General features: G+C 36.4%; 1 protein-coding gene across 1 annotated transcript; it reads right to left on the bottom strand.

The window, feature by feature from the left end:
* Nucleotides 1–4945: 4945 nt before the first annotated feature.
* LOC138716303 (uncharacterized) lies at nucleotides 4946–13500 on the bottom strand. The gene is made up of 2 exons (XM_069849240.1): nucleotides 13293–13500; nucleotides 4946–5842 (listed from the first exon to the last, which is right to left on the bottom strand). The coding sequence occupies exons 1-2, from the start codon at nucleotides 13311–13313 to the stop codon at nucleotides 5144–5146; spliced, it is 720 nt and encodes a 239-aa protein (XP_069705341.1). The 5' UTR covers nucleotides 13314–13500; the 3' UTR covers nucleotides 4946–5143.
* Nucleotides 13501–15183: the final 1683 nt, after the last annotated feature.

Raw genomic sequence — 15183 nt, forward strand, 5'->3', positions numbered from 1 at the left:
ACGTTCTCACATAATTAAGGTCGAAGCTACAAAGCAGTCAAGCGGAATTACTAAAATGTACTCCGGAGTCCGAGCCCAGGATCTTACGAAGCATGAAAAATCTCCAAGATTTTGTTTGTCTGGGGTTACAATGGGCCTAAATGTGGATTACAAGCTTCAAGACACAGAGAGGAAGGAAATGTAAGTGCGAAGAGTAGAAAAAAACAACAATACAACCACCGGCTTAGCTCGGACTGTAGTAAGCTTGCCTACTTATTCGAGTCTGCGCTCAGGCGTTGTTTCGATTTCCTCCTAGGCTGATCACATGATTGGGTTTATTTAGACGTTTGCATTGACGCAGGAAGCGGCACTTTTGAACAGTTTTTGTAAGTTATTACAAATAGAAATGTTTTTGATGAATGAGTGTCATAAGCAGGCTTCGGCCTAGGGACACAGACAGCGTATTCCGAATCTCACCGAACCGGTGGACAACAATGACGTCACGCTGCAACGAATTAGGAACAAAACTGCTGTAAGGATTGATGGCTGTCATGGCGACTGTAGGTATAAGTTGTTGTCTGTGCTACGCTAGCAAAATTTTGCGAAATTTCCGTACTGCCATCTCGTTCAAAGAAAAGAGAGCATAAACAATTTATTTCTTGAACCGGTAGTAATAACTGGTCCGTTCACATGTTCGCTCATAAGCCATTAACATATTGTTTTTACGTTGTGCTCATTACAAACAATACAACAGAACTAAAGCAGAACACACCGCCATGACACAACAGTGCACGATGTCATTCGTCTGCTAATTCCCGCCCTATACAAGAACCAATCAGATTCACTGATGGAGACTGCCACCACCTCTGCAAGCTGATGGCACCAGTGCGACACCGGTGGAGCATCAGTGAAGCCATCGGTGAAATTCGGAACACCGTGATGCCATCAGATTGCTCAGCGCTGAGATCGGAATACGCTGAGAGTAACCAGTATGAGGTTTAGAATACACGGAGTATAAATGACGTCATGACCCGTGTGGGGTGACTGCAACAGCATAGATGGGTCCTTAATGTGCATTACCGTTGTGTGTATTGCTGCTTGGCTGCGGTACGTGTAACAGGCTTCGGCGTTGGGACACCTGATTGAAGGTACAACTCACGTTAATACTTTAATGGTAGACAGTTATTGTCTGCATAGGAATGTACTGTATATACTGCATCTGTACAGGATGAAATATATTTTGTGCCGTACTATGACGGACTGTTTACATATTGAGACACGAAGTAACGGCGCTTCCAGTCCACTCGACCAACACAACACTATAGTCCGTGGGTTCTGAACTTCATGCGTTTCTGTGCCCAAGACCAAAGCCTGGTCATAAGTAACATTGCAAGTGTATTCTTTATTCCGTACAGTACAATTTCTGGTTTTGACATTCAATAATAATTAATTTCTGGCCCGTTGTCATTTAACAAAAAACGTTTTTTTTTTGGTCTCTTTTGTCATCCATAGAAGTTTGAGTATTGAATTTAGATACACATAATATAAATAACAACCTCTGATTGAGGTTCTGGCTGATATGTACATCTATTATCAGGCAGTACATCTCACTTGACGATATATGTCAGAGGAAGAACAATAATTCTTTGTATGCATCTGAAGTCTGAGTAGTGTAATATGTAGCTAATCGGCATGTATGCAATGGAGAGGGAAAGTAACTGCCCGCACTACCCCATTATCTCCTGACCTAGTTGCCTCATAAGTGGTACCTTCTTGGTATCACTTGTGAGGTTCAGACCTGTCTTCGGACAGTGATTAAACAACAACAATATAAATAATATAAATCTGAATTATTTAAATATACTGTAGCTATTGAAGCTAAGATAAGGAAGATAAAGGGAATTATGTCCATTTTTTTTTTTTACGAAATTGAGGTGTTTGCACATTCTTTTTATTTTCGTGCTCATGTCAAAACACTATCCCTTACGCGTAATAATAACAGATTTAGCCAGTTGGAAAGGGCACTATGTGCAAGTGAAACAATCATAAAAGAAAACTTCCATTTAGTTCTCCAGTAAAATTCAATATTTGTGACACAGTGCCCTCTAACTCCGATGTACAGAATTTGAACAGCATAAATTGCTGGACGCTTTTGGGTGATTGCTCTCATGCAAGAATTAGTGATTCAATAAGGTTTACGCAATCGTGCCAAACAATTTATTATTATCTTCTATCTTCTGAATGTGTCTGAGTCATAGGAACGGGTAGTCTACATAACATCGTCAAAAAACTCAAAATGGAAGTTTTACGAACGAAAACTCAAGCTCCTAGTTGTTTGTGTGATATAGGATTATGATGGTATTCATTATCTGCTACCGAGGACCCACAATCTTCAATTTAGAGCTAAGATAATGCCCATAAGTTTCTAGATATATGAGCTATGATTGGTGAAGAATAACAATAATAATAATAATAATAATAATAATAATAATAATAATAGTAATAATAAATTATTACGTATTGTAATACAGTTCAATTTTACAGGTAACAGTCAACATTGCTGTCCAATTTCACATATAATTTCATGTATTTTCTAAATTAAAAATCTTTGTGGCCATATATTTCCAGTAAAATATTAGGCAATACTAATTTATACACACTGCATCCAGCTACTATTAATATCAGAATTTCCCTACGTTTTTTAATATTATTGTGTAGGAAAATGTATTACCTGTTCACGTCCTTGAACATATTCAAGATTAACAAGTGACATGAAATTTATCTTGCGATTTATATGTTATATGAAGAAATGTAGGTCTATAAAAATTAAAAATGTAATAAATTGTTACTATTTCATATAAATGCAATTAAACCAGAACAACACGATAAAATATCCCATCTGACATATACTCACTTGAAAGTACTGCAATCTGTCTCAACAACTATGTCACCAGATATGACATTGTCGCCACAGGTTGAAGGTTAAGTTAAATGCGACGAAGGCCATCGATGTAGCTTGGGCAGCAGCAATTTTGGACTCGAGATCTGTGGCTGCGCAAAGACTTGGACTCAAATCTTGCTTGGGAATATTAGTTTGCTGAGTTTTTCCGAGTTTTAACCAAACTGTATGACGAATGTCACATAATCCCATGATGAATTCTCGGACTTATCTAACCAAAAACCATCTTGTATCAGAAGTTCTACCTGCAATAAATCTTGTGCCTACGATGCTTTCGAAAAATGGAAAATAAAATGTGACGAAGCCCCTCATGTCAGAAGTGCGTTAACTCATCATCTTCTCACCATTGTTCTCATGCAGTGATTAATCTACAGTCGCCATGCGGTAAATTATTCATTTGTAGCTTATTTACCTGGGTAAGCGATAGCACAATCTTTCATTGTCTCAGCACCTAATTTATATTGTGGTATTAAAGCACTGGTGTGAGATGGCGTTGATTTAATTTTTCATCATGCTACTTGCTTCTTTCTCTTTATACCTAAGACAAGAGGGAGTAGAGAAGTGGAGAATTTGTTTGAAAGTCTGCCAAGAACACACCTTATAGGGTGGAGATTGTGGTCCTTGTTGAGTTAGGAGCGAGAGAAAAAGGTGTGACCTCTACGAGGATCTAAGTGCAAAAACAGTCACATTCCTTAATAATCGCTGCACATACTCTTTCTTTGGCATTGAGACACTTCGTGCTATATATGGCACTTGTATTGACCATATGGAAAAGCAGAACTGGAAGTCTTGACGTGTAAACCTCCATGTTCGCTGAAAGAAGGATGAGGATGCAATGGGAAGATGAGAGGAAACCACTTTTCATGATTTAATTAACTGATTATGTGAACCTTCAACGTTTATTCATATTTTAACTGAAGTAACACAACCACATCGAGGTATATATACATAATGATACGATATCTGTGATCAGAAAACCTTTAGATGCCAATGTTTTGTGCACATTTAGCACAAAATTTAATCTAATTTAGCGTTGTCCATTAATATACTAAGTAATATACAGTAGATGTCTAGCCTGTGCTTCTACAGAGCTAGATGACTGTTAATGGAAGTGGTCGTCAACTACACAACACTAAGTAATAATTTATTATGAATCAACGATGAAGATATTTTGTTAGCACTTTGGCATATTATAGTATGAGATATTATACACCTTGGAGTTAGTTACTTGTGAATATTCTTGTAGTCTAGTTTGAAAAGTCGATTCGAGAAATATGAAGTCGTCCAACGTCACCTAATTTCATTAGATGTAAAAATGACGTAAGACGATTCATGAATGTCAAATATACTCACAAACAATGAACATCTTGAGCACGCACCTCACCATATTGTTACCAAGAAAATTTGAAATATGGCAAGTATGGAGATAGTGACTAGGATCATACAAGATATGTCGCTAAGAAAACAAAATAGATACAAAATACCATCTTTTTAAATCTCTTATTCATTCTACCAAGACGTAAAAGGTGATGTTAGGTATCATCTTTGTGTTTTGCTTCAGAAGCAAATACATTTTGGACAGAGGTTTAATTTTACACGAACATTGTTCCTCACAAAAAAGTTCCACCTGCAAATGAACGCTTAATGTGAAGGTATAATTTGGACACAGGATTTAAAATTTTACATCAACAGTGACCCTATCTCCTATGAATAAAGGTTTAATCGGAAAGTGGAACTTTCAGTTATTCTATCTTCTAGTTACGGATTATGTTGAACTTTTCGACATATCTCGTACTATTCTGACATCTTCAGCATGGATTATGCTGTATTTGAATATTGTACTGCTTGTGCAATTCACAATTGCGATACAGGTATAGAGAGAAAGAGCTACAGCAATACTTAGCTGCCATAATGTTTTATAGGGTGTCTCAAATGACTCATATATAATCTAATTTCGTAAGTAAGTAATGACTTTGAAGAATCTGAGGAAGTAATATTTTATACAAGTTGGTTTTTAAAACATTTTATTAAAAAACTGCATCAAACGTGTAATTAGAATGACTTGATACGCAGCTGATGCTGTGTCCAGTCAAAGGAAGACATCCCATCATTAGTGAGCCACTGCAAATCCACCTGGTGCCAGATATCTTCAAGAAGATTGCAAGCGACACAATGCTCATATCCTAGATTTCGTTACGTCGTTCCTCAGCCAGAATAGTTGACGCTGTAGGAGCCAGAGTATACGTCAAAATTGGTCGCTGGGTGACCACGGAATTGTTGAGGATCAAGTTTTGGGTAATAAGGTTGCTGCTGAGGAGCATTGTAGTGCTGCTGGTAAGAGGGTTGAGGATTGTAGTTATTATTGTAGTTGTCATTGTAATTGTAGTTGTGAGAGGGTTGTTGATTGTAAGAAGGTTGTTGGTTGTAGGAAGGTTGTTGATAAGAAGGAGCGCTGTGTTGCTGGTGAGAGATCTGGGGTTGGTACGCAGGACGTTGACTGTTGAAGCCTGCGTTCTTATAGTAGACGCTGGGGTCTTCGTGGTACTGTCCGTCATCGTAGTCCTCACCCACCGCGTTGCTGCGGTAGTAGTTGTTATTGTTGTTGTTGGTTAGAGTCGGCGGTGCCACGTTGATGCCCGTGCCGGCTGGCTCGAAGCCTCGTCTGCTCGCGCCGTACTCCACCTCGCGGAGGGATCCGGCGTCGTCCACGTATCCGTACTTGCCGAGCACTTCTCCTGTGGGATGCTTGGTCTCGATCTTGTAGCTGCCGTCTGCCGCCTCGTAGCCGTAGCTGTACGAACCGTCCTCGTTGTGCCTGTTGATCTGCTTCAGGATGGGCACGGGTGTCGTCTGCTCGTAGTACTGACCGCTAACAGCCACGACGATCGCAAGTAGAGACAGCACCTACGCATTTGGAAATCACTTCTGTAATTTAGGTTTCACAACTGCATAATTGGGATTTACCGGTCTGTGATCGGGTCAAAACCCTTGATAGAACTGATATTAGCCACAGGCGTGGCTCAGTCGGTTAAGGCGCTTTCCTGGCGGATTGAAGTTGCGCTCGGGAGCGGGTTCGATCCCCGCTTGGGCTGATTACCTGGTTGGGTTTTTTCCGAGATTTTCCCCAACCGTAAGGTGAATGCTAGGTTATCTATGGCGAATCCTCGACCTCAACTCGTCAAATATAATTTCACTATCACCAATCTCATCGACGCTAAATAACATAGTAGTTGATACAGTGTCGTTAAATAACCAACTAAAAAAGAAGAAATGATATTTAAGGGAGGAGATGAGTGGAAATTTGGCAATATTTGGTCAAAAATCACATTTTATTTTAGAAAATGAAGCCATGATGCCTGCTTTACAATTTCACGAAGTTTCAGAACCCTTCGGCGGTTGTATTACTAATTTCGCGCCATCTTTAAAAAGGCTGTGTTCATTAGGTTTGAAATGCTCATTTTCTCGTACTCGCTCACTTCTCTGCATTCACATTGTTAAGCATTCCACAAATTTATGCTAGGGAGCTGAAATTTGTCCTGCATGTTCTTTAAAGTATACTTAACACAGTTATTTTGTTCTCTTTTTTTCAAATTTTATAAATTTGAATATGAGTAGGTTTCATTTTTCTCCCATTTGTTTAACCCTTTGCGGCATAGTGGTTATTCAGAAGAACCACCGGTTTCTTTCTTTCTAAATTTTATGGCACAGATATTCCACCAAGGAACCATCTCTTGAGTATACATAGAGGTGCCATATGTGTTTTGAAATTTTGTGCAGAGTTAAAATGTTGAAAAAATTGATCGAAGCTTTGTTATGATCCATGATATGAAAAACATAAAAAATTAATTTATGCTTCAAAGGGATAAAGTAAAATTAAAATTTGTGAGAACACAGAAACTATCCAAGGAGATCAAAGATATTGTACAAAAAATTCATAAATGTTGCTTAAAATTTGTGGGCGATGAAAAAATTTTTAAAATATGCAAATTATTATCTTTAATGAAATTTAAATACAAATCTTAAACTACCGATCCTACAAACACGAAACTTAAACAGATCATTACTGATATCAATAGGAGTTTGTGTACAAAAATCAAGTATCTAACTTAAAAATATATGAAACAGAAATTTCACTCATCGCCTCCCTTAATGTCTATGGTGAATATCAGTGAAGTCCGGAGGGACTATTTACTCAAATCCATTATCCTCATCACCACGTTGGGGTCCATAGGGATCTTTTAAAATAGGGAAGAGAGGTAGTGTGCGGAAAGCAAGGGAAACTGCCGTATTTATCTTTTCCAAGAAAAACTGCAAATGTGGTATGTGGATCGTATGCGGAGACTGATAAGAAGGCGGAAAAGTGGGAAGATTTGAGAATTCTGGTTTAACAGCATGGTTGGAATTTTAACCATGTTTGGGATTTAAAATAAAATTCTGTAGAATGGCCGGCCAGGTCTAGAGATTTAACACGCCTTGATTTTTTCTTTTGGGGCTCATAAAGAGCTTAGTATATAAAGAGAAAATTGAAAATGTGGAGATAAAATTTTGTAGCATTTCCGGGGTGACTTGGTTCTTTAAATATTCCACATTCTCAATTTTCTCTTCATCCTACCAAGCTCTTTATGTAACCCCAAAATAAAAAAATCAAGGGGTGTTAAATTTGGAGACCTTTCCAGCCATTTTACTAGTTCACGCCGACCAATCCAATGTCCAGGGAACTGTCCGTCCAGTCTGCTGCAACATTTCTGTGGCTTAACCCATCGGAATGAAAAATGATATCAATTCTTCCCTCTTTCGATAATGACATCACGAAAATCAAGAAATTTGTTATAGGAAAGCTTCAAATAATCATGACAATGCATTGAAACTGTCACAGGTTAACACGTTGACTGCCACTTGACGCGTATATACGTCCCTATACGTGCTGTGAGACGTATATACGCTTCAAGCGGCAATCAGCGTGTTAACCAAACAGTAAAGCAGGAAAAGTTAATTACCAGAATTGCATAAAAATACCTTTTCCAAAGCCTCCTGAATACTGTACCATGTTACAAAACATCTGTAGATGCAGTAATTAATGTTTGTTTCATTATGACAGTTATCTTTAAATAACTTGAAAACGACCAGAGATATCTCAAAACGGATTGCACCACTGATTTTTTTCAGAAAATTTCACATGATTTTGATTTTCCATTTTAAATTTCAAAGTTGCATCCAAAATGGCGGCTTTTGAGATAGCTCAGGGCTAGAATCGAATGTGTCACTGGTAGAGCATTTGATCTTACAAATACTGGTAACACCTATAGTCATCGAAAATCAAGTATATGGAAGATATTTATATGGTTCCAGACTTTTGATTCACTCTGCAGATTTACCGCAAGTAAAAATTCTTGTTTCTGAATTAGAGGGCCTCTGTCAAAATTTACAAGTCATTTCTAGTCAACTTAAAAAAATATGAAGATTGAACAACTGGTCCATAACATTTGCTCATCTAGGCGTCGGTTTATCTCACACTCCGCCTGCAATTCTTGTTATTATGAGTCTGAAGTATGGAAGTATGTAGTTTTGAACTCCGGAAAAATTAAATTTCTCTTTGTTCAGAAAGCCGATATCTTCATCAAAATTACCGCGAAGGCCTGAAATTTAAAATCAGTGAAGCTTGTTCAGACTAGAAAATATCTGAAACTTGTTTTATTCTCTGGGAAAGAAAAATAGATTTCAACATTTTTATAGCCACTGGCGTAGGTCACTCGTCTGAAGCACTTGCCGGCCGATCCGGAGTTGTGGTCGGGCGTGGGTTCGATTCCCGCTTGGACTGATTACTGGTTGGGTTTTTCGAGGTTTTCCCCAACTGTAAGGCGAATGTTGGGTAATATATAGCGAATCCTCGGCCTCTTCTCGCCAAATATAATCTCGCTATCACCATCCCATCGACGCTAGATAGCCTAGTAGTTGATACAGCGTCGTTAAATAAACTAAAAAAATTCTTATTCCTTTCACGCTACTTATGAAACATTTATTTTGTTAAAGATTTTAGTCCTCATTTCTACAAAGAAGCTAGAAAGCCATAATATTACTATCCTATCCTTAGGACACCGATTGCATAAAATACAACTTTTTTTTAGACTCTATCTTCAGATTTCCGTCGTTCTGTTTCTAATGACATTAAATAATAAGAGCTCCAGATCAATCCATTCGTTCCGAAAGTCTGTCTTATCTTGTAGAACACGAAAAATGTAGTATTCGTCACCTAGTTTTATCCTGAGTGAAACTGATTTAATCCACAACGTTTTCCTTAAAATTAAGCGTAAGTAATCATATTCTCCAGTCCCTATTTCTATTTTCGCAAGCTCTTAAGATGTTTTAATTAAATTAAATTTCCATTCCCCTATTCAATTCAAAAGTGCCAGGGTACTAATTTATAGTAAGAGAAAAGAAATTTGCTATTACCAAATTTTCTTCCTTTCAGCTTTCTTTCATCCATAAATCTTAAAAAAATGTTTACAGATAACATCGATATTTTATTCATAAATTTTCTTAATAAAATTGTTTCTGAATACCGTGTAATAAAATTCCTCTAATTGTCTTTCAGAATTAAAACTAGATTCTATATTTTTATGCATAACTTATGCAAGATAACTGACGAGATAATAGCATTGCATATTCCAATCTTCAGTTTCCTTTAAAAGGAAAAGCAAACAAATTAAATTCTATTCATAATAATATAACCTTTCAAAGTTTATTGTTGCTCGTAATATTTTCTTGAATGTGATTAATATTTAGAATTCTGTCTTCTGAATATCCTACTTTTGTAACATTTTAAGTATCCTTAAAAGGTAACAGTTTGGGAAGTGTGTCCGTTGTTACCATTTTATGGATGTTTAAATACAACACTACATAAGTATTCTCTCTGCAATAAAACTAGAAGTAAAGTTGCAATATAATTTTAAAAAACACGTGCTTCCACGTTTTAACATAAATTGAAAATAAGTAAATCCATACAAGTTAATTTGGGTTATTGCGACTGTTAAAAATTTACAAATTATGATAATTGTAATAATTATTAGCAGACTATAAAAATAATAAAACATAATAATATTTGATGAAACTGAATAAGTAATTTGTAAGCAATCTGGAACATGGCATAATAATATTATAAAATGTTAAGTTAAGGAAGTAAGACGCTATGTTGAAGTCACTGAGAATAAAAATATTTAAATAAAGACGAATTTCAAAGACGATTAGAATTAGTATCACTTAGTTAAAGCAAATCTTAATTAATATTGATTAAATAAAAATTTTTCCCAATAGAATTTTCGAAACAAACTTTGACGTTCTTACCAATTGAAGGTTTCAGAGCCATAGTGGGCCAAGCGCCATTTATTAAAAACAGAGAAAGCAAGGGTTAAAGTTAAGTGAATACCATAATTTAATTAAGATTGACATATAGTTTAATTTTAATGTGTACACTTTATATTACTTGCTATATGTTTCCATTGAATTATGGTGATAACTTCATTTTAACCCATGTTTTCTACGGTTTTAGTAAATGGCGCTTGGCCCACTATGTTTTTGAACCCTTCAATTAGTTTTCACACAGGAAAGAATATGTAAAGGACGTAAGTTTTCTTTTCTTGATCTGAATTTTGTATTTTGTTTACAATCTGTGGATTTAATTACTATAGGGAAGTTTTTTAAACAAAGACATGGAATAATAACAGATGAGATAAAAGTCACTCCAGAGTAAGAAAACTCTCTAAGCATAAAATGGAAAGTAATTAAGTAGTTTGTTTCGCTTTAGGATGTATAAATAAGTGAAATATTAAAGGAAATGAGGAATTATTAGTTTAGTACGTAGTTAATATTATTTTATACATGTTGTGTCAGAATAAATGTAATAATAATATTTTCATTTTATCTACCTATAAAGAAATGGTAATTTATTAATAGTCAACATATTTGGGGAAAATATTTTGCAAGGTTTCGTTAGTGTAATGTAATAATAAATAAGAAATAATGTTATGCAATGAAATTTTAATTGCCTTTTAAACTTTCGTATTTGAGGAACATGTAGTATACTTAAGGCCAAAGGACAAATAATACCAGTTAAAATTTTTGTCACTAAACGCTGTAAGAAAATTTATAATAGGGTAAACTAGGGTCTGTTGGACAGTCGGGCATGTTGGACACTCTGTACTTTAACGTGTTACCTCGCCACTTGTGGGCACCACATTCTGCTAGTAGTCAATGACGTGGCTACTTCCGTCATTGATTTCTAGCAGAATGTGGTGCCCACAAGTGGCGAGGTAACACGTTAAAGTACAGAGTGTCCAACATGCCCGACTGTCCAACAGACTCCAGTTTACCCTAATCTTAATTATTGTATTGGAACAAATACTATGGAAACTAATATATTGTAAGTTAGTTTTGTATTTAGACATGAAGCGATTCATTTTAATTCTTTCCAAATTAAAATCTAAGTTACCGATAGATTATAAGTAACTACATGGGCAAAAGTAAGCATTTGTATGAAGAGCTTATTTCCAAAACGACACATGTCCGTTCGCATAACTTTGTGGAAATTGACGAAAAACGTTTTTAGAGCTAACATTTCTTACCAGCAATTCAAGATACATTATAAAACCATAGAAGTTGGATGCATTTAGAATCAAATGGGAGCATCAGAGTCTCTGATTCCAAAGTTTGAATTAATATCTTGTTGCAATTTTGCTCTAGACAAGAGTCGGTTTAGTTCCAATAGTCGCTCTTAACACAAGGTTTCAGTGGTTTAGAGGGCGTTCTGAAGCCACATCATGACAGTTGTACATAAAGTTATCTTTGAAGAATGCATGGAAGCAGGAAACTCATTTTCGTTATCAGGTGGACTAGAGACGTTTTGAAAATGAGTTCCTCATATTTAAAATCACAAGAGTAAAAATTTCAATTAATGTCATAATTACTGTAGGCCTAAACAGAATCCTATTATGATACTGTTTATCAAGTGTTAATTGTGTTTAAAATGCAGATTTTTCAGCATAATAATAATAATAATAATAATAATAATAATAATAATAATAATAATAATACTGTTACGAGTTCAAGAGATTGTAAGTGCAAGTCTCACCGACAAGAGAACCAGATGACACATGGAAAATCAAAACAAACATGGAATTTAAGAAAATCGTACATAATGAAAACAAATTAATCTCGTTAAATTCCAAATAATTAGGTGGTTTGTTCATGTTAATAGAATTACAAAAGACAAATTAGTTACGAAAATTTATAATTGTAAACTATTCTTAACAAAAGCACATGGAAGACCCAAAATTAGATGGATACCTTAAAGAGCTGAAGGTTAAAATAACTGGACAAATGCAATCTAGAATAGGAAGGAATGGAGAAAACTTAATTCGAAGGCCAAAACTTTGTTTCAAAAAGTATTAGCGTCTGAAGGAGAAGAAGAAGAAGAAGAAGAAGAAGAAGAAGAAGAAGAAGAAGCTATATGTTAATAATGTACATCAAAAACTATTCAACACAAAATATAAGTGCAAAAATAATATTAGGTTTAACATCGGGCTAGTGTAAATGCCTCAATAATAAAACATGATATATAAAAATTTAATACGTTAATATAATTTAAACATATGGCCTACTATTGTCGAAAAACATTATTATATTCTAACACAAAACTACATAGGCCTATTATTTTTAAATAGAATTGATTTAATAAGGTACAAAGTTCATGCGAAGAAATAAAATAGAATTATATGCATCTGAATTTAATTTTCTTTATAAATAAAAACAGAACAACATTTGAACCGTGTTAAAGTTAACATAATCTTTCCTCTCTTACAGAATTAAACAGCCTCAGGCATTGTCTGTCTCTCTTCTTGAGAAGGGCAAGGTTACTATCACATCCTTTGTACTGTAGGTACCTACATGAAATATTTGATTATAGCTTTCCAGGTCAAGGTGCATACTACACATTTAATAAAGTACCTATATCGTATTACATAACAAGCGTAGCGATATTGAAACTGTCTCGAGGAAATGAAAGCGAATTGAGGCTTGAAAAAGAAAAAAAAAAAAAAAGAGGAACAACGAAACAACAACAATGTTGACCCCGATTTCGAGAGCACCAGCAATACAACTTGTATTTCCTTTCGTCTTTACGTGAAACACAAAGCAAATAATTTTATAACGAGGCCTAGCAGTGCGTTGTAAATGGATCAGTCAGGACATGAAGAAGTAACCTTCCATTAAAGGCGTGTTATTAATTGCTAGTATGTCGAGTAGGAGGCTACAAAAACAATGATTACGTTAATTAACATTGGAGTAGATGACATGCACTTACAAATACTCGAGAAGATCCCATGATGAGAGAATGCGGCAGAGCTTGACACGAGAAAACAGTTGCGAATAGCGGTGCGCAAGCTTATATATGGCTTGGAGACCCCGACGGCCGTCCAGTGGGAGACTCAAGGCTGCCGGCAGACAGTGCGTTGCATTACAGTGCTGCGCGACTGTACCAGGAGTGTTGCTATGCCCCCGGACCGCGTCTACCTGTTGTTAACAGCTTCTGGATCTTTCCGGCCCAGGAGCGGAAACGAGATGCTCAAGGTTGCATACTCGTTAGGGAAAGAATGTCTCAATTTGGATAAAAGCCATTACTGCGAGAGGAGAACTGATTAGCCTACTGTGTACCCCATGCTCTAGTGAGACAACGTTTTGAAACACTCAGACATTCAGAGCTACATTAAATTAGTTACCGAAAAACAAATTCCAATAACTTCCCAATGGACACTATTACATTCATTCATTTAGTGTTCTGCCCAAGGGCAGGTCTTTCACTGCAAACCCAGCTTTCTCCAGTCTTCCCTATTTTCTGCCTTCTTCTTTGGTTCCTCATATGATCCATATAAAGTGAAACCTCTCCTTACGGACACCCCCAAGATACGGACACTCCTCAAATACGGACAGATTTTTATGTCCCACCTGAAATAATATAGAAATACTGTAATGATAAATTTAACTCTCGTTTACGGACACTCTCAGACACGGACACGGACAGTTGTTTCACACCCTAAAGCTTGCTTTACCTCCTGACTGAGGACAGAACTTGTGGTTTTCAAGACCTGATGTGTTAGAAAAATGGAAAATTTAGTTTTGAGAACTGTACAGAAATTCCTTAATATGAAAGAAGACAATAAGGGTCTCGTAGGCTACCACTAGCCCGGCCGGCTACCCCTTGTTAGCTGGAAGCGGGAGAATAAACAAAGTCATAAAATTTAATCTGTCTGATGGGTCCAAGGTTTCCGCGATCGTGAAACTGTATTCGACACATGATAGGGTTAGTAGGATTATTCTCTTCACTTCAATCAGTTGTTCTATTTCGAGAGACATGGCACCTGAACGTAAAGGTTAAGTTGAAAACTGTAAATTACAGTACTGCATAACTGTAGATCTAGAATAAAATTGTATGGCACAGTACAGTATTTTTCTTTTTCGGTCTTATCTACTGTAGTTCAAAGTTGCAAAGAATTTACTGTAGTAGACTGTATTTAGAATTAAACTACAGTAATACATTTCATTTAAAGCGTGAAGGGATACATAATGCATATTATAAATTTACTGTTAGATTGGGGAGCCTCCCTCCCAATAAAGAACACCTCTCAGATGCGGACAGATTGTTACGTCCCTTCAATGTCCGTAAATGAGAGGTTTCACTGTATCTTAATGTCGTCTATCATTTGATATCTTCTTCTACCCCGAACTCTTCTCCCGTTCACCATTCCTTCCAGTGCATCATCCTTCAGTTTCTTCTCAGCCAGTGACCCAACCAATTCCTTTTCCTCTTTCTGATCAGTTTCAGCATCATTCTTTCTTCACCTACTCTTTCTAACACAGCTTCATTTTTTATTCTGTCCGTCCATTTCACACGTTCCATTCTTCTCCATATCCACATTTCAAATGCTTCCATTCGCTTCTCTTCACTTCGTCGAAATGTCCATGTCTCTGCCCCATACAATGCCACACTCCATACAAAGCACTTCACTAGTCTCTTTCTTTGTTATTTTTTCCACAGGTCTGCAAAAGATGCTCCTTTTTCTATTAAAAGCATCCTTGGCCATTACTGTCCTCCTTTTGACTTCCCGGCAGCAGCTCATGTTACTGCTTATAGTACACCCCAAGTACTTCAAGTGTCCACTTGCTCTGTTTGTTATCGGTATAGCCCCACGAAAATG

The sequence above is a fragment of the Periplaneta americana genome, chromosome 16 (genome assembly GCF_040183065.1).
Source record: "Periplaneta americana isolate PAMFEO1 chromosome 16, P.americana_PAMFEO1_priV1, whole genome shotgun sequence".
In the NCBI taxonomy this organism is placed as follows: domain Eukaryota; kingdom Metazoa; phylum Arthropoda; class Insecta; order Blattodea; family Blattidae; genus Periplaneta; species Periplaneta americana.